This window comes from Ostrea edulis, chromosome 7 (assembly GCF_947568905.1).
Source record: "Ostrea edulis chromosome 7, xbOstEdul1.1, whole genome shotgun sequence".
NCBI classification, from domain to species: Eukaryota; Metazoa; Mollusca; class Bivalvia; order Ostreida; family Ostreidae; genus Ostrea; species Ostrea edulis.
The window spans coordinates 45963691-45989455 of record NC_079170.1 but is presented as its reverse complement, the minus strand read 5'-3'; the positions used below and the strand labels follow the sequence as shown (position 1 = coordinate 45989455).

At 35.8% G+C, this 25765-nt stretch overlaps 3 protein-coding genes across 3 annotated transcripts; 2 read left to right on the top strand and 1 right to left on the bottom strand.

The window, feature by feature from the left end:
* The first annotated feature begins 153 nt into the window (after positions 1-153).
* Positions 154-3606, top strand: LOC125655006 (ninjurin-2-like). Its single transcript, XM_048885118.2, has 2 exons — positions 154-602; positions 2823-3606. The coding sequence occupies exons 1-2, from the start codon at positions 552-554 to the stop codon at positions 3150-3152; spliced, it is 381 nt and encodes a 126-aa protein (XP_048741075.1). The 5' UTR covers positions 154-551; the 3' UTR covers positions 3153-3606.
* Positions 3607-7414: 3808 nt separating this feature from the next.
* Positions 7415-12717, bottom strand: LOC125656482 (uncharacterized). Its single transcript, XM_048887083.2, has 5 exons — positions 12522-12717; positions 9846-10085; positions 8611-9439; positions 8241-8289; positions 7415-7894 (listed from the first exon to the last, which is right to left on the bottom strand). The coding sequence occupies exons 1-5, from the start codon at positions 12553-12555 to the stop codon at positions 7415-7417; spliced, it is 1632 nt and encodes a 543-aa protein (XP_048743040.2). The 5' UTR covers positions 12556-12717.
* Positions 12718-20860: 8143 nt separating this feature from the next.
* LOC125656483 (uncharacterized) lies at positions 20861-23354 on the top strand. The gene is made up of 4 exons (XM_048887084.2): positions 20861-20917; positions 21195-21296; positions 21568-21758; positions 22718-23354. The coding sequence occupies exons 1-4, from the start codon at positions 20861-20863 to the stop codon at positions 23352-23354; spliced, it is 987 nt and encodes a 328-aa protein (XP_048743041.1).
* Positions 23355-25765: the final 2411 nt, after the last annotated feature.

Genomic DNA, 25765 nt, shown 5'->3' with positions numbered 1-25765 from the left:
ATATAAAATCCCTAATCACTACATAGCCTCCTGATGGTATAAATGTCCATGTATGCTTGTCTTTTAAGCAGTGTCGCAGACACGGGCTGTTACAATAACAATAAACATGTAACAATCACGAACACACACCCATTTTATCTGCTATTTTGACCACGGTTTCCACGTGCGGAGTGCACATGTCGTTAAGTGAATCCCAACGATTTAAATCCAGGTTCACTATCGTGGGCCAAGTTCAACGACATAAATTAATTTCCTGTGTAGTTACCAATATCGTGCAATGGCAGTGAATCGAATATTTCATCTGGGTGTAGGCCGGTATGACAATATTTCATTTCTTCTTTCGTTGGATTTTACAGATATCGGTTTTCTTATCTGACTCGTAAATTTTAGTCGGGTGGTCCGCCAAACTGTGTCCTTATCAGTTCAAAGTGTGTTTTAAAACTCGTATATATCTATCAATAAACGGAAATATCCGACTGGATGAATATATATAGAAAATGACTTCACCTAAATTGTATAGTGAATAGTTAGCATTTTATTTCGACAAAGAGATGGAAATGAAGATGGGTGAAGAAGGCAAGGGGATGTCTTCTACAGAGCAGGTAATACAACTTAAACTGTGCCTCAGCCTGTATTTGTAAAACATGCCATCAACAAAGAGATATTTTGAATCCATTGCCGATGATCTGGTATAACAATTGTATGTACTTGTACATCTTTTTGTGATATACGCCTGTATGATCTGAATACAAAATCGTGAGCTTTTCTGTATTTCTTTGTGTTATTAAAGTTTAGAGAAAAACGAAAAGTTAATAACTTCTCGTTTTGACTGGAGAAGAGTTGTCGTTCTTCATGTAAGTTCGTTAATAGAACCGGAAATTCAGCTCAAACGCAGCCAATAAGACAGGAAGTTTAATTTTTTTTTAAGTTAAGAAAACTGAAAGTTCAGCTTGAAAGACGTTAATGTGATCCACAGAAACTAAGGGATTCTTAGGGGCGTAACAAATGATAATTATTATAGAAGTGTAGACAACAAGGGGTATTGGGACCGTTTAATGTTCCCAGCGGGTCCAGGGCAGGGTCCTGGTAGGGGGTCAAGGGGTTAACAGCCCCCCCCCCCCCCCCCCCCGGCCGAAAGCGGATTTAATCATTCTGAAATGTCATAAGATGGCTGTTTTATCTTCCTTTAAATCAGACTTGAGGGACCGTTTCAATCCCGATTTTAAAACAAAAATTTCATATAAAAATTAAGATTAAATTTAGCCAGAATACAGAATTTTAAAGGATGCAACATACATGTAGTACCGTTTATTTATGGAGAGTGGAAATAGTGTAATAAAGCGACCTTAACCAGAAAGTGCGAAGATAGGCATAGAAGACTTATTCTACTTAGGCTTCGACGATTTGATTTAATTTTAGTGAAAATTATGGGTAGGTCCTGATTCCATGTAAATTTTCTGACTGAAATAAAATAATAATGATATTTTTTTTTTCAATACTTTAGTGTTATCATTATATTTCTGACATAGAAATTGGAATCTCTTTGTATTTATATTTTATTTCAGTATGCAATTTGAATTGCATCGTTCCTCCTCTGCACTATGACGCCACAAAGTTGGCGACATCTAGATAACATATTTCGTTGAAATTGTGAAATGCACTGCATGTCAAAAATATTTCAGAGCGTAATACGGATAGATTTTGTAGGGCTCATGCGTCGATCAAAATTAAATTCAAGTATGTTCAGCATCAATAAATTATAGGAACCAGCATGTCTCATTATCATCGTAATCGGCTGCTATGACCTACTTTTACTGAAGACATGCAGGTGTTAAAAGAAGCACTGACTTTTTGGTCGTTTCAAAGGAACTAGCGGAAATATCGTAAATTCTTAATTCACTTCTTGGGTTGTATTAGACTAGTTTAGCTATGAATATAATATTATGCATCTATTTTTAAGTTACGATAATTCAGTTTGGATTGTTTTAGAGTGTCCGTGAAAATAGAGGGGTATTTGTTTCGTTGAGCTTGAGTAAACACACGAATTCACGTATAATTAAAGAGATGTCAATTTTATAATAGAGGAAAGATCAAAATTTGCATTTCCATAAATTAAAACGAAGTTATCTTCTTTATTTCAAGCAAGGTCACGGAATACAATACCTCAAACAACATAAAACAGATTTACTGGTAATATTGTACAATACATGATCCTGAAGATTTTCCCAACTCTCTATTTTGTATTGAATTCCTTATAGAAGTTATGAAATTGATCACTCTTTGTTATCTTCACCTTTCATCCTACCGTAACGAGTACTGCTACCTACTTAAAAAATGATGTATTTGTTATTGTGTATAAAAAGAGTGATATATCTGGTGCCTTACATTAAAGACTTATTTTACAGTAACCGTTTGCATTAAATAATCTACTATAATTCATGTGCATGATGTGATTTCAAAGCTATTGTCTACTTGCACGAGTATTGATAAGATAAGATAAGTTTATTCCAATTTTGGGCCCAGAGGGCATAACAGTAAGACATTTTATAAAGAAGGAAATTCAAAAAAGAAAGAAAGTTTACAACATTAACTACAGGTTACATAGACTGCAAACTGCGTGTGGATGCAGCATGTTGGGGAAACAAGTACATACATATATGAATTGCTAATCATGTATATATACAAGTAGATGGACAGTATCAGCATTATACCAATATATGAATAATAAACTATAATGATTTTTGCAGTTTTAAAGCATCATTGATATAACAGAATGGATGAAACATGAACGACATTAAAATCTACAACATTGTTTTCCTCAGAGCGTCATTCAGAAATCGGCATACGCTAGAAAGAAGACGGTGGCCGAGGGGTTGCTGGATGTGGGCCTGTTAGTGGCTAACGCCTCTCAGCTGAAGGCTCTCCTAGATCGAGGGGAGTCCCACGATTACTACTACGTCCTCCTGGTCTTGCTCGTCCTCTCCATCACAGTGCAGGTCGCCATTGGACTGATGCTGTTGTTTCTGGGGACCACGGAGGGGAATGTAGAGACAGACAAGCGATCTAACAGAATGAACAATGTCGTGATTGGACTTATATTTGGCACCATGATTCTCAATATAATCATTGGAGTGTTTGGAGTATCTGTGTGAGAGTCGTGGCGCTCTTCTTTTTTTCTGTCTGCGTATTCCATATTTCTATGTACTGTATTTTATACAGCTGTTCACTTAAAAATTTTATCAATGGACACGATTCCTGCGAATTAAATTATGTCTGATCACCAATCTTTGCAGAATTCAAAGACGTTCAGAGAAGAGTCAGACAAACACTATTGTTGTGACGTTTAATATTACAGTCTTATTTTACTTCCAGTGATTATACATTCTATTAAATGAGGACACGATCTAATATTCAAATGAACAGAGATGAAAATACCCCTCCTTGGCACCTGATCCCACCTCTGGTATGTCCAGCGGCCGTGTTTGCCTACTCTCTATTTTGTATTCTGTATAGGAGTTATGAGATTGATTATTGTTCGTTTTCTTCACCTTTCATATTTGTTTGTTTAAACGTAACATTAATGAAAATTAAAATACATATACTTTTTGCATACCTTTAGCTTTGAATATTCTATTAATACATATTCAAATTCTGGTGTCGATAGTCATATAAATAAAGTATCTAAAACAAATAGATTAATGGCAGAACACTTTGTCTATTTTAGAGATACACGTATTTGATGGATGTTGTAAGGTTTTTATCAACCATATTTAGCATTATCCTGATATTTTATCACGTTATCAAATATTACGGGTGTAATAGTATTCATCTATACAATTAGAATTGAATATTGTTTACGGAGAAATATTCGCTCCTGTTTTATTTTCGTTACTTTCGCCCCCACTATGTCTGGGCGAATTCAAAACGAGGCAAAAAATAACACGGGGCGAAAATAGCCCTGTATACAATATAAAATCTCCCAATTGAAATTATGCTGAATCTTTTCTTTTAAATAATGAATATTGAATGAGGTCAGGCAAGAGACTGCGGAACAGTGACTCTCTGGCAAAAACGGGGTGGAGGGGGGGGGGAGGGGAGATGGGGGTCTTTTGTTGCTGTATTCGTGCATCCCCTCTGCAATTTTTAACACATTTCCCACTACACGTGCGTCAAGACGTACCCTCTAATACTGATTAGAGTCTCGTGCGAAACAAAATGCACAGAATAAAAATTTTCGTTAATTGATGTAACCATATTAGGTTATAAGTTAATTTATAGGTTTACTACAACCACATTCGATCTTCATGTTTTCATAAACAAGCTTAAGAATAATTAATAAAGACCCCCTCAAAATTGTTATAGGTCACACCTCTTTGCCTTAAAAAATTTAGTGCACTTAAATCTAATATTATCATTATTATTATTATATAAGCAACATTTAACTCAAAACATTTTGGAAAATTTATCTGTCCATCCCTCTAATGAAGTTTATAAAAAAAATTCCGATATTCCCAGGTGAAAATGTTGCGTAACAAAGGGGAAATGAGCAATATGTATAAGTTAGAGTATATTAAGTGAAATCTTAATGGATAAGAAGGGGCGGAGCGAACGTTAGTGAGCGAGCCCCTTCTTATCCAATAAGATTTCACTTAATATACTCTAACTGGCTTAGAATGTAACATAGTTTTTCATTGGCTGGGAACGATAGGCGCAATTTGACGTCATATAACGTGTATCAGAAGTACCCGCCACGTTACAATGGCCGGAACATTCAGTGTTGGTCTGGAAGATTTCCTCATCGCAGTAATGCCGTACATACTTATCAGAGGGAGCAGTTTAAGATTCTCAATGACATAAGTAACACTCTAGGAGCTCCGGCTCCTATTTCGACTCCTACTACGACTTCTACTACTGTGAAGTGCGAATCAAACATGGAAAAGGGTGCTATTATTAACCCACCCGCGGTTAATTGTGAAACCTCGAAACAAGTTGGAATCCAGGCTTCGACAGGAATCTTGAAAATAGAAGTGCCAGAAAATGTCGGTAAAATCATCATAGTTAAAGGTGAAAAGAAGATGGATTTGGAAATTTAAATAGTGACAATTTTTCCTCTTTTTTATGTTTTTTAAGAGAAGAGGGGGGGGGGGGTGTCAGACTGTTCTCTCATTTAATCGATGTCTAAATAAGCCATTTTGTTGTAAGTTTTTTTTGTTTTTTTGACAATGTAATAAAGTTGTCTGAAACATTTACAATGTCATAAAATTTATTTTCAAATAGCCAATCACAGTCAGTCACGTGATATCTCTCTGTTGGGAATTCTTAATGAATAAGTGAGCCACTTAATGAACAACTTCTTGAAATCTGATTGGTCGACAAACTAGGTTATATTCTAACTTGGTTTAGAATATAACCTAGTTTGTCGACCAATCAGATTTCAAGAAGTTGTTCATTAAGTGGCTCACTTATTCATTAAGAATTCCCAACAGAGAGATATCACGTGACTGACTGTGATTGGCTATTTGAAAATAAATTTTATGACATTGTAAATGTTTCAGACAACTTTATTACATTGTCAAAAAAACAAAAAAAACTTACAACAAAATGGCTTATTTAGACATCGATTAAATGAGAGAACAGTCTGACACCCCCCCCCCCTCTTCTCTTAAAAAACATAAAAAAGAGGAAAAATTGTCACTATTTAAATTTCCAAATCCATCTTCTTTTCACCTTTAACTATGATGATTTTACCGACATTTTCTGGCACTTCTATTTTCAAGATTCCTGTCGAAGCCTGGATTCCAACTTGTTTCGAGGTTTCACAATTAACCGCGGGTGGGTTAATAATAGCACCCTTTTCCATGTTTGATTCGCACTTCACAGTAGTAGAAGTCGTAGTAGGAGTCGAAATAGGAGCCGGAGCTCCTAGAGTGTTACTTATGTCATTGAGAATCTTAAACTGCTCCCTCTGATAAGTATGTACGGCATTACTGCGATGAGGAAATCTTCCAGACCAACACTGAATGTTCCGGCCATTGTAACGTGGCGGGTACTTCTGATACACGTTATATGACGTCAAATTGCGCCTATCGTTCCCAGCCAATGAAAAACTATGTTACATTCTAAGCCAGTTAGAGTATATTAAGTGAAATCTTATTGGATAAGAAGGGGCTCGCTCACTAACGTTCGCTCCGCCCCTTCTTATCCATTAAGATTTCACTTAATATACTCTAACTTATACTTAGAATGATACAGTGTATGTAGTAGTTACGTGTAGTAACTGCCGTTCTTTGAACGTATCGTAAAGCTGTCATTTGTGGTCACATGCCTACGTGTAATACGTCATCAGTATATGAACACATTACATTGGACTGTTTGACGAATGTTTTGCATTGTCCGACACAGAACTTAAAAGGCAGTCCCGGAAGCTTCTAACATCTACAGAAATGACGTCTAAGATATGAACATATGAAGTACTATGATGCTATGAATAACATTAGCGTAACTTTCAGGAAATGTACTTTGTTTCCAATAACAGATTAATTGTATGCATGAAATGTGCAATCTTAAAAGCTGGTTGAAGTTTCTTGATACGACCTGCACTGGTAGAATAAAAAAAATCTTCCTTACACTACCATCAGTTAAAAGCACGTGCGTCTAACTGGCCCTAAACACATTTATAACCATGTATGATCTAGCTAATTTCATCACTATCTTCAATCCGTTCAAGATTGTTTAAACTATCTATCCTAGAATCAAGCCGCCGATCTATTCATAATCGATTATGACAAAAGAGACCATGAAAGGTAATAAAAATGTATTTCAACATGATCAACAAATTTCACACAAAAAATAATTATTGAATACACGATAATGGTTAAATAGTATTCAAAACAACTATGATTATATAAACCAATGGGAAGAAAGACATTCCTAAGCTGTGAATATAAAACTTAATAAATGAGAAACACTCAGTATTATAGTGTCACTGTATAAATACTTAAACAAAATATGACCTGAGAGAATACCATAATTCTAGATCTTCTTGTTCTCTTGAAATACAAATAAAAAACTTTTTATTAAGAACAATATTTCGAAGACAACAGGGATAAGCACTTCTCATCCATTTTCACCAGTTTTCTTCATCATTTAGTGAAAGCAAAATTCTCAGTTACACTAGATATAGCATTAAGCATGTAATTTAATGCATCCCATCTACTAATATGACTTCTTCCGGGAACCACGCTACTTTATACCAGCAGAACGAAATGGCGTCCCCTACAACCTGGTGAATTTTGGAATTCCAGATGAACATGTGATGACAAAACACTTTTCCTTAAAACGTCACTCTGATATCAAACTAATCAAATATCTTTGGCACATTTTATCACAATTTAGATTCCAAATTGATTGATGACTAAACCTGAGACACTCGTTGTTGACGACCGTGTCTTTTAGTATCTCCAATTCTACAATATCCCGGAATTCTCGTGGAATCCCTGTCACGTGATTGCAGTTCTTGGGAGCGTTCGTCATTACTCGCACAAAACATGCCTACACACGGGTGTGGGACAGCATTGTCATAGTCGTCCTTGTCTCTGGGACAAGATAGCCCGGTGTTAAAAGTTTCCAGCACAAAATATTTGTGAGAGCCTTCATCTTCCTCCGCGGTAACATTATGTGACTCTCGTCGAACGCGATCACTGTTTGATCGGTCATTCGGTTCCAGAATGAAGTACTGGGTATTTCTCAGAGGTTCATCAAACCCGAGGTTTTCCTGATATAACTGGTAATTAGGATTGGTGGTGGCCTGACCGCTACTTCGTGTTTCTCCGTTAGTATCCGCTCTATATGCTGGATACTGTGTCATAACTGGTCCACCGATAAAGGCGATGTCCTGTTAAGTTTTGATATAGGATATTCATGTAGTAGATTAAATAAACACTTACAGACACATTTCTAGATCCCTTACATGTTTTCAGAGCAGTAAAATTCTAGTTAAAACTTTTACATTTTCTTCCGTTGATGATTTATACATGTATGGATGAAGTAAACACTAAATGCAAATCTTAAGCAAATGTTGATCATAAATGACTTTATACCATACCCATGCATTGATATATGTGTATTGTAGAAGGGAAATTCTCTCAATACTTGTCTTCCACCTTTCAGATTTTAGTCTTATCACCTGTTTAAATAAATATAGGGGAGCTTGCAGACGTTCACGCATTATTTATACTCACCCTGGTATGCTCCGGGGGTCCTGTGGTCTCTTGTTTCCCATGCATGCATCTAAAGAAAAAAATCCTATTGTGTGATACTTCTTATGTACTCCGACAACAATTCGTCTGCTGCATAATTACAGATAGAAGGATGAATGTAATTGACAAGTCCTCTCTCTCTCTCTCTCTCTCTCTCTCTCTCTCTCTCTCTACGATACGTATTCCAATTTATCTTCAAAATTAGTGTTATTAACAGCAACTTACTTACTATACATGTACCTGTTTTCTGCATGAAAAGGTGAAGATATCATAAAACATTAAGTAGAGAATCTACAAATGGCAAATCATGGTTCACAATCTATAATAGGCTATAAGAAAAAGAAATTGTTACCTTTTGAGTTTAGTTCTACATAAAAAGAGGAGTAACCCAATGAGAAGAAGCACTAGTAATGCTAATCCAAAAACGGCACCAAACAGGAACTCCGATCCCGACAGAGGAGAACCATTTCCGGAAGTACTGATTTCGAATTCGTCTAGCGTGTCGTTTGACAAATGGTGGTGCTTGATTTTCCCATTGACGTCGATGTCAATTTCACCTGCATGTATCACTCCGCTGTTCGTGAAATACAGATTCTTCTCCTTCGTCGTTTTATTTAGTGTTCGGTCAGTGGTAGTCATTTTTTCGGTTGATGTAAAAGACGGTCTGGTCGTGTTGATGTTCGAATGGATTTGTGTCTTCTTGGTCGTGATGATATTTGATTGTGCGTTTGTCTTCTTGGTCGTGGTGATATTTGTCTGTGCGTTTGTCTTCTTGGTCGTGGTGATATTTGATTGTGCGTTTGTCTTCTTGGTCGTGGTGATATTTGATTGTGCGTTTGCAATCTTGGTCGTGGTGATTAAGGTCGTTGTGCTTGCCTGATCAGGTTTGACTGATGTTGTTTCCAGTGAATTAGTAACAACCCTTTCACTGTCTTTCTCGTCAGTGTCAATTTTTTCAGAACTTGATGGCTTTCGCTTGCCGTAGGTTCTCCAAGGGTTTTGTCTTGGTGGTCTGGGAATCAGGGGGAATTTCGTGGAGTAGTGAATCTTTGAGAATTTATTATAGGGTGCTAATGTGTTCTGGTTTATGCTTCCGTACAGGTTTCCTGTTGCGTTTTTGTTGTCAAAGAGGATATTAAACCAGGGGTTAGTCAGATCACTACTTAGCTTTTTCATATCACCTACAATGGAAAAAAGGAATGCAATTATACGCGCAACATAAATCATGATAAAGTTGCATGTGATTTCTGTGAGAACTCCACGAACAACTTAAAATATTACTGATTTGGTATGAGAAATATATAGATTCAAAAAGCAAATGAATAAAAAAATAATGTTTTGAAATATATACAAAGTGATGTAGTCATAAAGACAACTTCTGACGTAGGCTGTGTTTAAAGTAAAAGTAATACGTGGTGATGACCTTTGTTCAAAATACATGAATCGGAGATGGCACTTGACATTTTGAGCTCTTTCGGATCAGGATAATTTAGACACCATAAAACTGTCACCTTGTGGTCATAAACGTAATAGGTCATCAATAGGAAAACAGCACATGCTTGTGTCCAGAGACAATGTTCTACAAACCTGTGGTGAAGCAAACTTTGAACTGTGCGTAACAATCATTGCGCACCCAGATCGACGCCGGGAAAATTTCGTTGGAGTACCCGTATGATCCGGGTACATTGCAGGCCATGACGCGATACAGCAAGGTCACTTCCAGACAGGAAATGTGCGAGGCGTCCTTGAGGACACAGTACTTTTTCAGGTCATCAGAGCTCCACTGCGAAACCTCCCCGTCACAATCCACCACTTTGCACGTGTGGTCTATGTAGAAAGAGTATGCGAACATGCTAATAATCTTATACTATTATAAATTGATTAGATACATGTACCCAATCTCTACCCAGAGTCATCATTCCTTACACTCACTTACACCTCTGTCAACGTTTCAAGGGTTTTACAAGATTTTTGTAAGTATGCTCAAATAAAGTATGGTTTTGACTTCAGTTACAAAAATATACGTAAATAAATAAATAAATATTGAGCAGATGTCAAGTCTTTTTGTGACACAAGAAGCATTGATTTGGGTTGAAACGTGGATATTGGGTAGTTCTATTGCATCAAGCCTATACATAGGTACATAAAGAATATATAGTAATGGGAAAAAAATCTACAAATAGTTGTTTGTCCTACATTTCCCCCGATATTTTATAAAATAGTTCTTACTTTTATTAACCGTAAAGAAAAGTGGATTTACACGTGGAATAACATTGTTTATTTTGAGACGTTAACAGAGGTGTAAGTGAGAGCGAGGAACGACAACTCTGGGAAGAGATTGACATGTACCTGGCAGAAGATGATATCTAGGGAGGAAAAGAGGATCCAAATCTGAGAGTAGTTTTAACATTTCGTTCAGTAGACTCAACAGACCGATCCTTATGAATGATCTGCCAATATTGTTCTGCTGTTAAAATTTCCCCCAACAACAAAAAAGTTTTCAAATGTGTGAACGATTGATCAGGACACCAAACTGTGATGAGATTGGGTTCAGTCCCTAGGTTTCCAAAACCAAACCTAAGAACTGTTTCATGAACGTAATTCGATTGATGAATATGGACAGTTATGACGTATAGCATAACAAAAAACTGACATGGAATGAAATACATACATAGTCTCTTCTATAGTATAATATGGTTTCTTATAGCTTGATAGTATCAAAAGGGGGTTTCTTATTCAAGGAATATGTCTGTCTGTAGTATATGTATCAAGTTGTTGACATTAATTAAAGATTTTTTTTTAATTGTTTGAGATTTTCAAATGATACTTTTCGTTTTGAGCCCAAGTTCATTTATTCACCCAGATCATATGAATGACAAATAAACATACATGTAGTATATACAGAATACAATGGGTGAGGCAGGACTGTGTGTAGGTACATCATACACGTATATCTAAAGAGTCGTATAACATTTCCGCAAATTTTGAAAATTTTCATTGTTTCTTTTCTGCAATTTTTTTTATTTTGTTTCCGAAAAATAAACTCTGTAGCTCTCGTAACAAACTACTAGATGTAGTACGTTTACACATTTCTTAATGAGGCCCTTAACTGTACTAGCACCGATAAGAAAGAATGAAAAATACAAATCTGACTTTCTTTGTAAATAATATGAAAATTGCCTGACAAATGAAGTTACCAGGATACGATTTTAACGGACTGTCGGGTACAAATTTATAGTCGGAACATACATGTAAAATATACATGTAAGCACACGCGCGACGGCGGTGATAGTACGTTACATATCTGCACGTGTAACATACATTTTCATGCAGTGCTTGCTGTCTGTCATTTTGTTTTTTATCAGCATGCATATCAGATAGTGCAATGAGAGTATCCACAATCAATATCGCATCATGCATACCATGGTGTGACCGGTCGACAGGGGATGCCTACTCCTCCTCGGCACCTGATCCTACCTCTGGTGTATGCAGGGGTCCGTGTTTGCCAAACTTTCTTAATGTGAATCCCTTAAAGGCGTTTCGAGATTGATTACTGATCACTATCTTTACCTTTCATACTGTATTGTGCAATTCTATTGATAAATTTATATATTTCAATATACAGTGTATCTACAGTTTCTACATGGTACAGTAATTAAGTAACCAGGTGATATTTTGTGATCAGGAAATACAGAGGTTTTTTTTTTTTCGTTGTTTGTTGGTTTCGTTTGTTTGTTAGTTTTTTGTTGTTGTTTTTTTTGGGGGGGTGGGGGGGTGTTGTTGTTTGTTTTCCCCTGCAGTATCATCTTCGCAAGCCAAGTGTCCGATTCGCTGAGAGTACCCGGTAAGCGAATCGGACACTTGGCTTGCGAAGATGCTGCAGTATAGTAAAACAAAACTTGCAGAATTGTAATTTTTATATTTTTAGCGGAAAAGTATATTCGATTTGCGGAACCATGGTGTAAAGATATAAAGAATGAGTATTCAGAAAGTTTGGAGAGCAAACTAAACCGAACTATTCTAGTCAGTTCAATAACATTGTTGTATAATTATCAGACCAATGTATTCTACTCAGATAAGATTTTTTTTTTGTTGGTATAATTATCACACCAACGAAGAACGGTATAATTGCCTGACCTTTATTATACATTTATACATGTATAGAGAGAGACAGGCAGATATATATCAAGAGAGAATAGACAGACTGAGAGAAATACAATGTAGACACAGAAATAGACAGAGAGATGAAATTGAAAATCTTACCCGTTTTGTTTTCATATTTCGTACAATTCCCCATGAGAATTTGATAACACACAACAGTATGTGTTCACAAATATAACAATGATACAGAGATTCAATGCTCGCTGTCTGTAGGGGTGATAAAACACGAAATCGTTGTTTTCTGCGGTCATCCATCAAAATTGATGACCGTGTCCAGGGCTTGTCACTGACGTGGGCTTTGCCTAAGTATTGTGTACAAAATTACTCATTTACTATAAGCGTTCATTGACAAATTGACGATCTTATTCATTTTTTACCTCTGTACGATTGGTTTATATATCAGGTATCGCCATTATGAAACTTGCATCGATTAAAATGCTTCTCTTGTGCTGTGTAGTACGCATACACGCAGTCCTACCTGCCAGGTAACTTTTTGACCACGTGGAGATTGAAGGCGTGTCTTCAAATAGTTTTTATCTATGTATCAATTAGAAATGCCGTAAACTTATCATTTGTTTTTTCCTCATTGTCGCGGAGACAATACTCGTTAATTAACAGGTGTATATTATTACACAGTTATTATTTCCAATGTTTTTACCTCTGGTTTGATTACAAATTGTAATGATGGCCCTTTTCTCATGAATGTTGTGAACCATGCGTGTATGAATCTTGATAAAAGTAGTATGTCTATCGTAACGCTGGGGATTCCGACAGAAGATAGAGGAGTGTAAACATAAAACAGGGAATTTCAGTTTGGAAAATAAATATGTACATGAGGATATGATCTGCAACGCCCCACGCCGGTGTAACATTAAATAGTGACCCCGTTCAAAAACGACCCAAAGGATCATATCTTGATTAACGTTAAAGCTTTATCCCGATCAAAATTTAACTTTGATTAAAAATGGTCGTTGAAAAGTGACCAACGTTAATTTTTCATCAACAATGGGGTCATTTTTAATGGCTACTTTAATGTATATTTAACCCTTTCTTTACCAGCACATTTTAGAGGTTTTCAAAGACTAAATGACAATATCTTTAAATCGAGTTACATCTGCATGTATCACGATTTTTGGTAGGCATGTGACATATAATCTTGTTACGAATTGGACAGGGAACATTTTTTTTATAAAGTTTGTCATGTTATCCCATGACCCCAACGAAGTCTACGGGGTCAAAGGTCATTTAAGTGCACATTTTTGCAATCTTTTTTCTCTGGAACATATATATTACGACCCCTCTCACTAGTGTCGAGTCAAAAATAGGAAATTATAAATGTATGAGATGATGTGCCTTTTAAAATACTACAAAAACATCACAATTAAATTAATCAATTTTATTGACAACCAAATATTTTTGGTTGCTAAGTAACAACACTCATGGTGTAATTTTGACCATAATTTGCCTTTCTACATCCATTCGACACAATTTAAACATAATTACATTGCATGATGATTAGTAATTAAATGTCGCGTTATTTTAAAAATATAATCTTTGACTAGATCTTAATCATTTTAAAATATTTTTAACAAAAAATATAATGAGAATGAAGGTCAAAGGTCATAAAATGGAAATTTCGTACTTCATATACATAATAATATGACATTTTGCCATTATGTTCCGCTAAATAGTATAAATATTGCAACATTTAAACAAAGATCTTTCCTGTTAAAATCTAAAATAATCTATTTTTATATTCAAATATGTTTGGTTGTTAAGCAACAACACCATTATGATATCAAATGCTATGAGAAAGTAATGTCCGTTTTTCCTCCCAAGTTCATTGTATACGAATGTTCAAGTACTTACTTTCAATCACTAAATTTAAATGTGCTTGCATTATATTTAACAAAAATGTTCTTCTTATATTCAACCTCTTAAAACATATTTCTAGACATAATTCTTGATGCTGGGTTGTTCAACCTCTTAAAGCATATTTCTAGACATAATTCTTGATGCTGGGTTGTTCAACCTCTTAAAGCATATTTCTAGACATAATTCTTGATGCTGGGTTGTTCCGATAGGGGCATGCGTTTACCAATATCTGTCTATCGACTGGAACTTCTCAGCAGACATGTATAAGATATTGCCCAAAAATCTGAAGGAAAAAAAAAAGATTTTTTTATACTTAGCCCCTTGTTTTAAACTGGAAATCACTGTCACAATATCGGTACTTTAAAACTAGTAATACCTGTACAGTTCCTCTTCAGTGAGAGGCTGCGAACTTCCTTGGGAAGCATATGACAATTCTTCCCCCTAGATATGACCATCTCAGCACAATGGTTGGTGGCAACACAGATGGAGAAAACCAAATCGTCTGTCAAAAACAGCTTTATAAAATCTGCAATTTTCTGAATAATCAGGTCCCATATCTGAAAGAAAATTGCAAATAAAATCAGTATTGGCCATCATACCTTATTTTTCAGCATTCAAAACACTTATCATACCTTATAATTAGAAACAGAATAATGATTTTCCGTGTTTTGTCTCTTTTTGTATGCATGTTATATCTAGTAATGCAACGATAAACAGTAAAATGCTACACGCATATCAGTGTACCATAACGCCATGCTTCCATTTGTGAATGTATTACCTGGATTCATTTGAATGTTAACCAAGTGTATACGGATTTCACCTTATATTCAACCTCAAAGAGTCATACCAACTGAATGCCAGGTTGTCACTCCGAATGAAATGCCACAGTTCTTGGATCAGGTGTCCCTGTGTCCTCCACATCAACATACTTCCAATGCATGTCTGGATTTGCCAGTAGACTGTCACTAGCGGAAGATACCTGGAAGCTTCCCACCAAAGATTGGGATATCAATAACCTTTTTAAAGATGAAAAATACAATTAAGAATTATTGGTTTGTGTTTTAAAGCAGAATATAAGCTTTATGATAGTAAGGGACAGTTTCGCAATAAAAGTACTGGTCATATTTATTTAAAGATAGAGATGTCCTATATTTTAAGTGCCATTTGTTAAGGGATTACATACATGTGTTAGAAATCAAATGAATGGATAATTTCATTATACATTTCGAGTGTAGCAGAGTGAAAAATAAAACAACTATGCATCATGGTGGTGTTAGCATTATGCCCAACATATACATGGGAGCAAATACTAAAGAAATTCAGGTTAAAACATACAATGTCCAGCGAAAATATTGTGCCTCTGAGCGAAATTGAATGGCCCCAGATTTAAAGAAGAATTGAATTGGTTCTAAATCGCCTGGCATGGTACTTTGATGGGGTGTGGATTTAGTCGAAATTAGAGAAAATCTAGGCAAGAAGTGGGCACATGCCCATCAGCTCATAGCACACCAGCATGTATGGATCATCTAATTAAATGATTTTTCAATAGCCTGTCATAACCAGATTTTGATTGATGTTACACCCCCCCCCCCCCCCCACCACCACCACCACCACCTTTTGTCCCAAACACACATTTTGTTTTTATTTCTGTTACAATATGAAGAAAAAACTCAAATTACGGTTATAAATTCTATAGAATAATGTAATATATGCTTTCCTAACAGCTTGTGTTTTCTTTTCATAGAAAGATAAGTTATTTTATAAACATAGAAAAAATCTTGGAAAATAGCCTCTGCACCAATGGTCATGAATGCCCAGTCTGATTAAAACCATCCCACCCCTTTCTCATAATACACTAAATCCACCCTCTTCTTACACTCGCACGTCAGGTGAGATATCAAAAAAAAGGGGAGGGGGTAAATCAGACTGATTAATGCCGGACCAGGACGGATTCATTGATGTCAGATATGTTCAGCTCTTAATAAACAATTGGGTGTTATACACTTGGTTTAGATATCATAAAATACAAATATTTTCTTTCGTGAAACGACAAATTATGACATCAAATCGCGGTTAATATATTAATCGTGAATTTTTCATAGCATGACATAACCACGAACGTTCTTTTTTCCTTGTCGGCCTTTGTGGTTACATCTACTTACATGTTTATACTGAATGCATATTTGTTTGGGTCATCCTGCAACAGGATATCCAGGGCATCTTCAGACTTCTTCATCTGACATCAGGTCGTTTTCAAGATGTAAAATATATTACAAGCGTTTGTTGTGTTGTTTTTCGACGAAACGGAAACACGTGTGTTGCCCGTGCACACTTTCAGACCCCCCCCCCCCCCCCCCCGGCCGCAATCCGGATCACGGGGGGGAAAGTGCATTTTGTCATGTGCAGCAAGAATATATTTTTAAATACATGTATACGAAATCATTTTTTAAAAGATATGTTAACAATAAAAAAAAAAGTGATGGGGGTGGGGATGACCCTTGGTTACTTGCCCATCAGAATTATCAATGCCTCTTGATTTGTGCAGCAGGAATAAATATGGTTCAGGGTCATCACCTCAATCGTTTTAAGTATATTTCAACAATTATGAAATAGGGTTTGAAATGACCTCAGGGCACTTGCCTAACAGAATAATCAATGAATATTGATATGCAACAATGATATATATGTACATTACATATGTACATGGTATGGAGTATATCTAAAGGCAAACACTTGTGTGCAAGGGGTCTATGACAACTCGTCGAAAGACAATTCATCGAAAAAATTCATAGATAGGACAACTCATCTATACGACAAATCGTCGACGTGATAGGTCATAGAATGGACATCTCATAGATACGACAATTTAACGACACTCATCGAAACTAGTCGACTTTTTTTTTTACAAGAATGATAATTTTGTTTATGTTTTTTTATTAACAGTTTCAGTAAGAAATATTATGTGCCAAGCCCTCATTGTATTTTATATAGTTTTCATTTTCTACCTTTGAAGAAATTAAAGATACTACAGTATATTTTTTTATGGATAACTGATAGGGTTGTGCTCTGTTTGACACAATTAAACACGTAACACAGTTTGAGGAATTAGAATGGTCATTTATTAACTAATAAATGACAAAGTATTAGACCAAAAAATCATATAAAACAGTTAAAAAAATATAACAAACTAAGAACACAATACTGCAATTCATGCTAAGGAATTGTGACTAATAAAACATTACAAAAATGCCACAATCCTAAAAACTACAATATAAAAAATCATAAATACAATATTATGACTAGAAAAAACCTCAAGTTATAAGAGCAGATACTTTGGCAAATTGTATATATACAAAAAGTGTCAAAGGAGTTTTTTGTTGTTTTTTTTTTTTTGTTTTTTTGTTTTTGTTTTTTTTTGGGTTTTTTTTTTTTGGTTTTTTTTTTTGGTTTCTTATAATTTCTTTCTTGCGGGGAAGATCGATCTCTTCACCATACTCGAGGAAACTTACAACCATATCCGTTTTGGATTGTTCTAATACATGTACTTTAAGACAGGGGGGAAATTGTAAATATCGGGGTGCGATATAGCGACAACACACAAGAAGGTCTATGCCACCCTTCTAAAAAAAATGTTGTGCGGCGGTCATTGGTTATTTAACGCGTCCATATAGGTTCCAGTGCTCAATGGAGTAACGGGGTTGTTAGTTTGCCATATTTAAAACTACTTTTGTAATGACCGATGAAGGGTGTCTCGGGTGACAGTGATGAAATACAACAAAACAATGAAAAGTGTTCAAATCTCCCCCCCCCCCCTCCCTTTCTCTATTTTATTATTATTCATTACAAGTGACGTCGATGAGTTGTTGTCATCCATGACTTGTTTTTCTGTGACTTGTCACGTCGGTAAGTTTTACTTTCGTTTAGTTGACTTTCGGCGAGTGGTACGTTTCGGTGGGTTGTCATTCGATGAGTTGTCCGGAACCGATGTGCGCGTGTCTTGTGATACCATGTATAGTATATATATTTGGGGTCATTTTTCAATATTTGAAATACGACCCCTACTACCTGACTGAGATATGGATTACAAAAACAAAAATCTGTATATTTAGGTCCTTTACCAATGTAGAAATATGACCCCACCACTTGTCCGAGATATGGTCTATACATAGAAAACATTTTGTACATTAAAGGTTATTTTTCAATGTGAAAATATGACCCTACCAGAAATTATTTTTAAGGGTTATTTTTTAACAAGGGTCAAAATTTCACGCTTGGGAGGGTAGTTGATTAACGGTCTGGGCCATTATTTTAACATTGAAAATTTAGCAAATGTGTGAAAAATGACCCCTGGGGTCGTTTTTCAACCGGTTCACTATTTAATGCTACAATGGGATACTTTCCATCTAGTAGTTTACCGGCGGGAAATGTCGCAGACCATATCCTCCCGAATTTTCAAAACTGAAAATTATTTCTTGTATAACTCCGAATCTAATATAAATGTAGGAACCTTTCACAGAATGCATTCCATTTCTCGTACTAACCGTCCAATATATTAAAGAGTGTTTTTCTTGTATCAATAAAAGATAAATGAAACACAACCAAAGAGAGCTAAGAAATCAAATATTTCAAACCTATAGCTAACGTTAAAGTTGTGATTACTGCGGTGTATTCACTGAAGGAATCATTGAAATTCCAGTCCAATCATTCACTCTCTTTAAAAAAATATTTTTCGAAGAGCACATCCCCACACCACGTGTCCGTACTAATCTATTATATCTAGGACCTTTCACATTTATGGTAACGTAATTGTAAGGACTGAATGTTTGTTATCATAATGCTCTTCTGTACTCCCAATTTCCGTCAAATGGTTAAAATTGTCCTCACTTTACACGTTTCATCACCCCCCCTCTCTCTCTCTCTCTCTCTCTCTCTCTCTCTCTCTCTCTCTCTCAGCATAATAGGGTTTTATATAAGTGTAAATTTTTTAAAATGCTTGCGTTATATTCTTTTATCATTTTAACATCCTCTATGATGTAACGTGGTTCAAATTTTATTAGGTTTCTATGATATACATGTACCATATACATGTATGTACGATGTGTATACATACATGTATGTACACATCGTACATACATGTGAATAAAATATTCAAAGTGTCAGAATTAAAATGCATTCTTATTATCATTAATATATAGCGCCTAATGTAATGATATAATTACCCTAATAACATATAAAACAATTTAAAACAAACCTTAAGAATAATTAAATATAGTACAGCATCTCCTTAAGAAGTCAATGATATATCTTTCTTTAGACATTATTTAAACAGATATCATGTGCAGTGGATCGGGTATTCTGATGACAAAGCTTGTGTCTTATGAATTAGCTGTATAGAACGACAGATACGGAAAGCTAAATATTTACACGTAGAACCTGTAACAGTGCATACGCTCTGAGGATTTCGATAATAATAATAATAATGTCCTTAATTTAAACAGGATAGCACAATTAGTTTAAAAACTAGTGTCCCACGTGGCAGTGTACATGTAACTATCTAAATTGATACCAGTCAACTGATTCCAAACTTTATTTCATTCAGTTCGAATTCTTTTACGTCCATTCAAAATGCAAAATGTTCAAATTGAATAAGATATTCTCCATAAATTTCATGTTTTCCCGTCAAGTTTTTTTTTAGTGGGTAGATGACACCGATTGATTGATTTCGTAAACTAATTATCACTTTATTAATGACCTTCTCGTGCCTGTCATTTCACGAATGATGTGAATCCTAGGGTAATTATAGATCAGTTGCCTCCCGTTGCGCGTGGTCTTGAACAAACACCTTGGCTGTGATTGGGTGACTTCAGACGCCCCGCCGCGGTGAATAGCTCTGCTCACACGCGCGCTTGGGGTAATTATCTCATTATCTATCTAGTTCTCCTCCTCCATAGTTCACTTAAGTTCTCCTCACCTGAACGCGGCGGGGGGTTCAAAAGACTAAAACAACAGCCATTTACTATAAAGGGCGTAAATCATATTTCATCTCCATCAGAATAATATTTTCACCAAGACAATTAAGGTAAGACATTTATCAGATTCAGATTCTTTATTTTCCTTAAGCTATACAGCTCATCGGTTATAAATACAAACTATTTACAAATATATAGAAATAATACAGTAGAGGGTGAGTAGACATACAGATACAATTTTGAGGATATACAATCAATGCATTTCAACATACATATAACAATACATAAATCGAAGCAAGTACAGAATTCATAAGTTACATGAAGATCGAAACTTTGTAGCCTGTTGTAGGAACTTTCTTTTGTATTATTTTCACTAAGAAGCTTTACTAATTTGAAGACACTGGGTTTCTTGTAATAAAATGTTTTGATATATTTAATTCTTAAACCGTTAATGTAGTACAAAATGTAAGTCCTAACAGGCTAAATAGATGGATTTTGACGGGAAAAAGACAAGTTTTATTTATTCGTCTATCATTCTTGCTTAAAATAAGACATTTTTATTATTTTGTCATTAGAAGATTTTAGCGAAGAAACAGAATGGGAGTCTCTAAAAAAGCTGCACGGAGGTCCAGAATCAAGTATCATGCCGATCAGGTACAGCTTATAACATACATCAAAACATAAGTGTATATATTAGATGTTTTCAAAGTTTGAAGAAAATTGATTCAAATTAAGTCGTAAATTTGTTTATTGTCAATACGATGTCTGAAAATTTATTTGTTTTCTAATTAATTGAATGTATAAAGTTGTGCTTTGGGTACACAGAGTGGATATTAATTAATATATTATAGAATTCAATGTAAATATGTTTAAGCGTGTAATGCTGTGTGTGGTAAAAAAAAAGTCAGAAACGTTTGATTATATCTTTAAGATTGAGACAATGGAGGAATTATTCCGCAAACACCAATACCCGGATTCGGAGAGTATCGAGCTGCTGGCGGAGAAAGTGGGCGTGTCCACAGGAAGGGTGACGGTGAGTCTAAATTTAGAAACGGATAAAGGATGTTGTAAAATAAATTTTATTTAGGTTTGAAGAGAATTCAATTAATAAAATCAAAAGTACCTAAACATACATATTATTCTTAAAAAATAAAAGCTGTTCAAACTGTCCAAAGTAATTCACTATTTACGTTGCTGCAGAACTTTACCTTTATGGTAAAGGGTGAGAGGGTGGGGTGAGATGTATCTGATTTTTTTCCTTAACGAGCTACAGTTCCGTAACCAGCATCGATCTTCCTTTATAGATTTGGTTCCAAAATAGGCGTGCCAAATCCAAGCGAGAATCAAAAGACACGCGTACGCAGCTTTCTACAAATACTTCGGACACTAGTACTGCATGTGTGGCATCGGAAAAAAGTCCCCACGTCATCACTCACAGTCCGTCAGAGGCCGACGTGGAAAGCAGACTGCAAACCGAGCACCATCCACCGAGAAAGTAAATATTCCAACTACTCCTTGTCACATTTAAAGGGAAAGGCAACCCAAAAAAAAATTACATGATAAATGATAGAATTAATTATATGATAAAGATTTGTCATACTATTCTTTTAATATACAGTCTAGATAAGCTTCAGTACTAATTTTAAAACGTTAAAAATTGAAATTCCCGCCATTTATAGAGGCTGCCATGATGCGGAACTCTTTTGTATTCAAGACTACAAAAATCAATAATTTTGACGTCACACCGTCTATTCCGGTTTTGATGAGATTCTAAGATGTGCATGTGGTAGATTTTACGAATGAATTGTAAATAGGTGGATTGCTTTCCTATTAACCAATTGGAACGTACGTCTTGATTCAATAATTTTTGAAAATATGTTTAAAATGGAGGGGTATCCCCGAATTTATTTATATATTTATTTACTTATAAATTTATAAGGAACCACAATTCTTGGATCCGGCCCTAAATACTACGTAAACTGTGGATCCATCATTTGCGTAATGACAAGTTTGAGACATTTACATGTATGAAGAAACGAGTACCATTTGTCTGGTTTGCGACTCGACTGAACATCTTTTCTCAAATTCTTCTTGCGAAAGAACGGGCTCAAATCTATACGGCTCCAAACTTGACTGCTCGTGACTTGTCATGTTTACAGTGCTGCTGATTAAATAAACCGGAACCGACGGTTTGACGTAATAAATTAAACTTCAATGACCGCTCTTATATAGCGGTGGGTAATTTGAATTATAAGATAGATTAATATTGATTTAATTGTTAAGCAAGAATTTTTGTTGTTAAAGACTGTTATTTACGATATCAGTAAGTAATACTCTATCCATAAAGGCAGCAATGTGGTTAAGGTTGCCTTTCCCTTTAAGATTTGTATTCATCTTAAATAACATACTGCATACATATATTGAATAATTTTCCGTTGTTTTTTTTAAATCCAGCTTAAATTATTTACCCAACTGTACGACAACGATCCCCAATGACGTCCATAATTCATCATCTTTTTCTGGAGTTTCTTCTTCGTTGAATCCTCTGATGATGTCATCACCAGTATATTCCAACTCGTCACCACAGCAACACAGCGTGCCGGAGTATACACCCCCGCATCCCACACAGCAACACAGTGTGACGGAGTATACACCCCCGCAGCCCACACAGCAACACAGTGTACCGGAGTATACACCCCCGCATCCCACACAGCAACATAATGTGCCGGAGTATGCACCCCCGCATCCCACACAGCAATACAGTGTGCCGGAGTATACACCCCCGCAGCCCACACAGCAACACAGTGTGCCGGAGTATACACCCCCGCATCCTACACAGCAACACAGTGTACCGGAGTATACACCCCCGCATCCCACACAGCAACATAGTGTGCCGGAGTATACACCCCCGCAGCCCACACAGCAATACAGTGTACCGGAGTATACACCTCCGCAGCCCACTTTCCATCCCCAATACCCCACAGACTACCAGCAACCGTACTTCCGGCATTTCGCTCCTCCCAAACCTCTCGTGCCTGTTAGTCATTTGCACGAGTCGTACACGCCAGGATTTCAGTTGATGCAACTTTAATGACGCATATCCTTGGATGAATTGTAGAATATAATGAAACGCAGAACAAACTGTATTATAAATATTGTGCATTACATATTTGGATTTGATTTTTGAACACATTGTGCTATATTTGTATTAGATAAAAAATGGTTTTAATTTTCTATCTTTGTTACATTGTGCTTACACCACTTAATTTAATGGTATAGGGCATTCGGTTCGCCGCGTCAAACTTATAACATATAGGTGTTCCTTACTCGATCTCCCAGCTTCAGATTCTTTATTATGATTGACTCGTTTGAACTCGGAGGCTAATAGCTGGTGAAAACGAATCTGATCTGCCGAAACAGATGATCAACATTCATTCAAATATTGTGAGGGTGACCACAAGTAGCTATATTTTAAACGGTAATTCTAAGTTGGACTGCAACGGATGCATAAAATCCAACGTAATGAAGGAAATTGCATGGAGAAAATGGTGATGGGTTAACAACGGTGACCTAATTCTCGGAAGTTGGAATTATTTTTTCAAAATTCCTGTGAAGTTTTGTATTATAAAACAATATTCTGGCTTTCAACTGGGAAAACGTTTTATGCATTATCATATAGGATCAAGGATCTTTCAAAAGAGAGAGAGAGGGGGGGGGGGCTGTCCAGCGGCCCAAAAATTCCTTTAAAAAAAACTTTTTTTTTTTTTTTTTAGTTTTGCTAAAATTCCTAAAAATATGTTGAATTCAAGGGGAAAGCCTTAAAAAGCACTATTTTTTCATGTCAATTCCTAACTGTTTTCTTTTCCCTTGCTACTCTAGCAATTTTGAAAATGCATTCATGATAAATGTGTATAAACGTAGTTTGCAGATCTTATTCAGATAATGCAGTGAAAAGCTTTTGACCAGTGGATGCATGTGTCAAGCTTGTTTATAGGTTGTGATTGTGACAAAGATGTTATTATTAAGGTTATAGCCAATAGCAGCTGGGACAATGGAACACTGGGAGATGACCTTCCTATACTTGCAGTATTTTTAGGTCACGCATGTGACCTATTGTCATTGGTCGTCATTGTGCGCAATTAACAATTTTACATTTTTAACTTCTTGAAAACTACATGACTAATTGTTACAATTTGTGGTGTGAAGATCTCTAGGATAAGAGGAATATAAATTGTGAAAATCTTACCTCCCCTGGGGCATCATGGGTGGGGCCAAATATGCTTTTAAAAAGGCCATATTTTTCAAAAATCTTCTCTACTCCCACACATGTGGAAGAAAAACTAAATGCATGGATATGATGTCCATGAAGCCCTCTACTCAAATTATGAAATTCATGGCCCCTGGTTCAGAAGTTCAGGCTCTATGGCAGGGCCAATGTGACCATACAGTGAACGTGTATTAAATCTTCTCTACTCCCATATATATTTGAGAAAAACTAAATGCATGGTTATGATGTCCATGATCATGAAGCCCTTTATCAAATTGTGAAATTTATGGCCACTAGGTCAAGGGATCAGGCCCTAGGGGTGGGGCCATTATGGCCATATAGTGAAAATGTATTAGATGTTAGAAATCTTCTTTTCTTATTAACTCCCATAATTGTTTGAGAACTAAATACATGATGTCCATGAAGCTATCTACCTAAATTGCAAAATTCATGGTTCCTAGGTCAGGGGTTCGGGCCCTAGAGTGGGACCAATATGACTATATAGTGAAAATGTATTAAATCTTATAAAATCTTCTTCTCTACTGCCCTATATATTTGAGAAGAACTGAATGCATGATTATGATGTTCATGGATCTCTCTACCTAAACTGTGAAATTCATGACTCCTGGGTCAGGGGTTGAGACCCTAGGACAGGGCAAACATGACCATGTACTAGTAGTAAAAATGTATTAAATCTTAGAAAATCTTCTTCTCTGCTGTCATATATGTATATAGGAGAAAAACTGAATGCATGATTATGATGATGTTCATGAAGCTGTTTACTAAATTATGAAATTCCTGGGTCATGGAGTTCAGGTCCTTGGGCAGGGTCAATATAGCCACATAATAAAAATGTATAAAAATTATTTTTTCTTCTCTACTTCCATGCAGTCATGGGAGATAAATTAAATGCATGGTGTGGTATCCGTGCTATCCTCTTTTTAAATTGCGAAATTTCCAAGTCAGGGGGTTGGGGTATGTCAAAAAGATTCATATATGTTTCAAACTTTCATTTTGTCTTCTGTAAATGAATAGGAATTGTGTGCATATTTTGAAAGATCATAAACATGTGCACAAAGGACTTCATGTTGAGACTTGAATGCAAATATGAGACTCTTTGAATGGGCTATGATACTCAGGTGACCGTTAAGGCCCGTAGGCCTTTTGTTGTGAGTTTCTTTATTGTCATATTTAGCAAAAATTGGGCCTATTGCATTAAACAAAAATTGTACGAT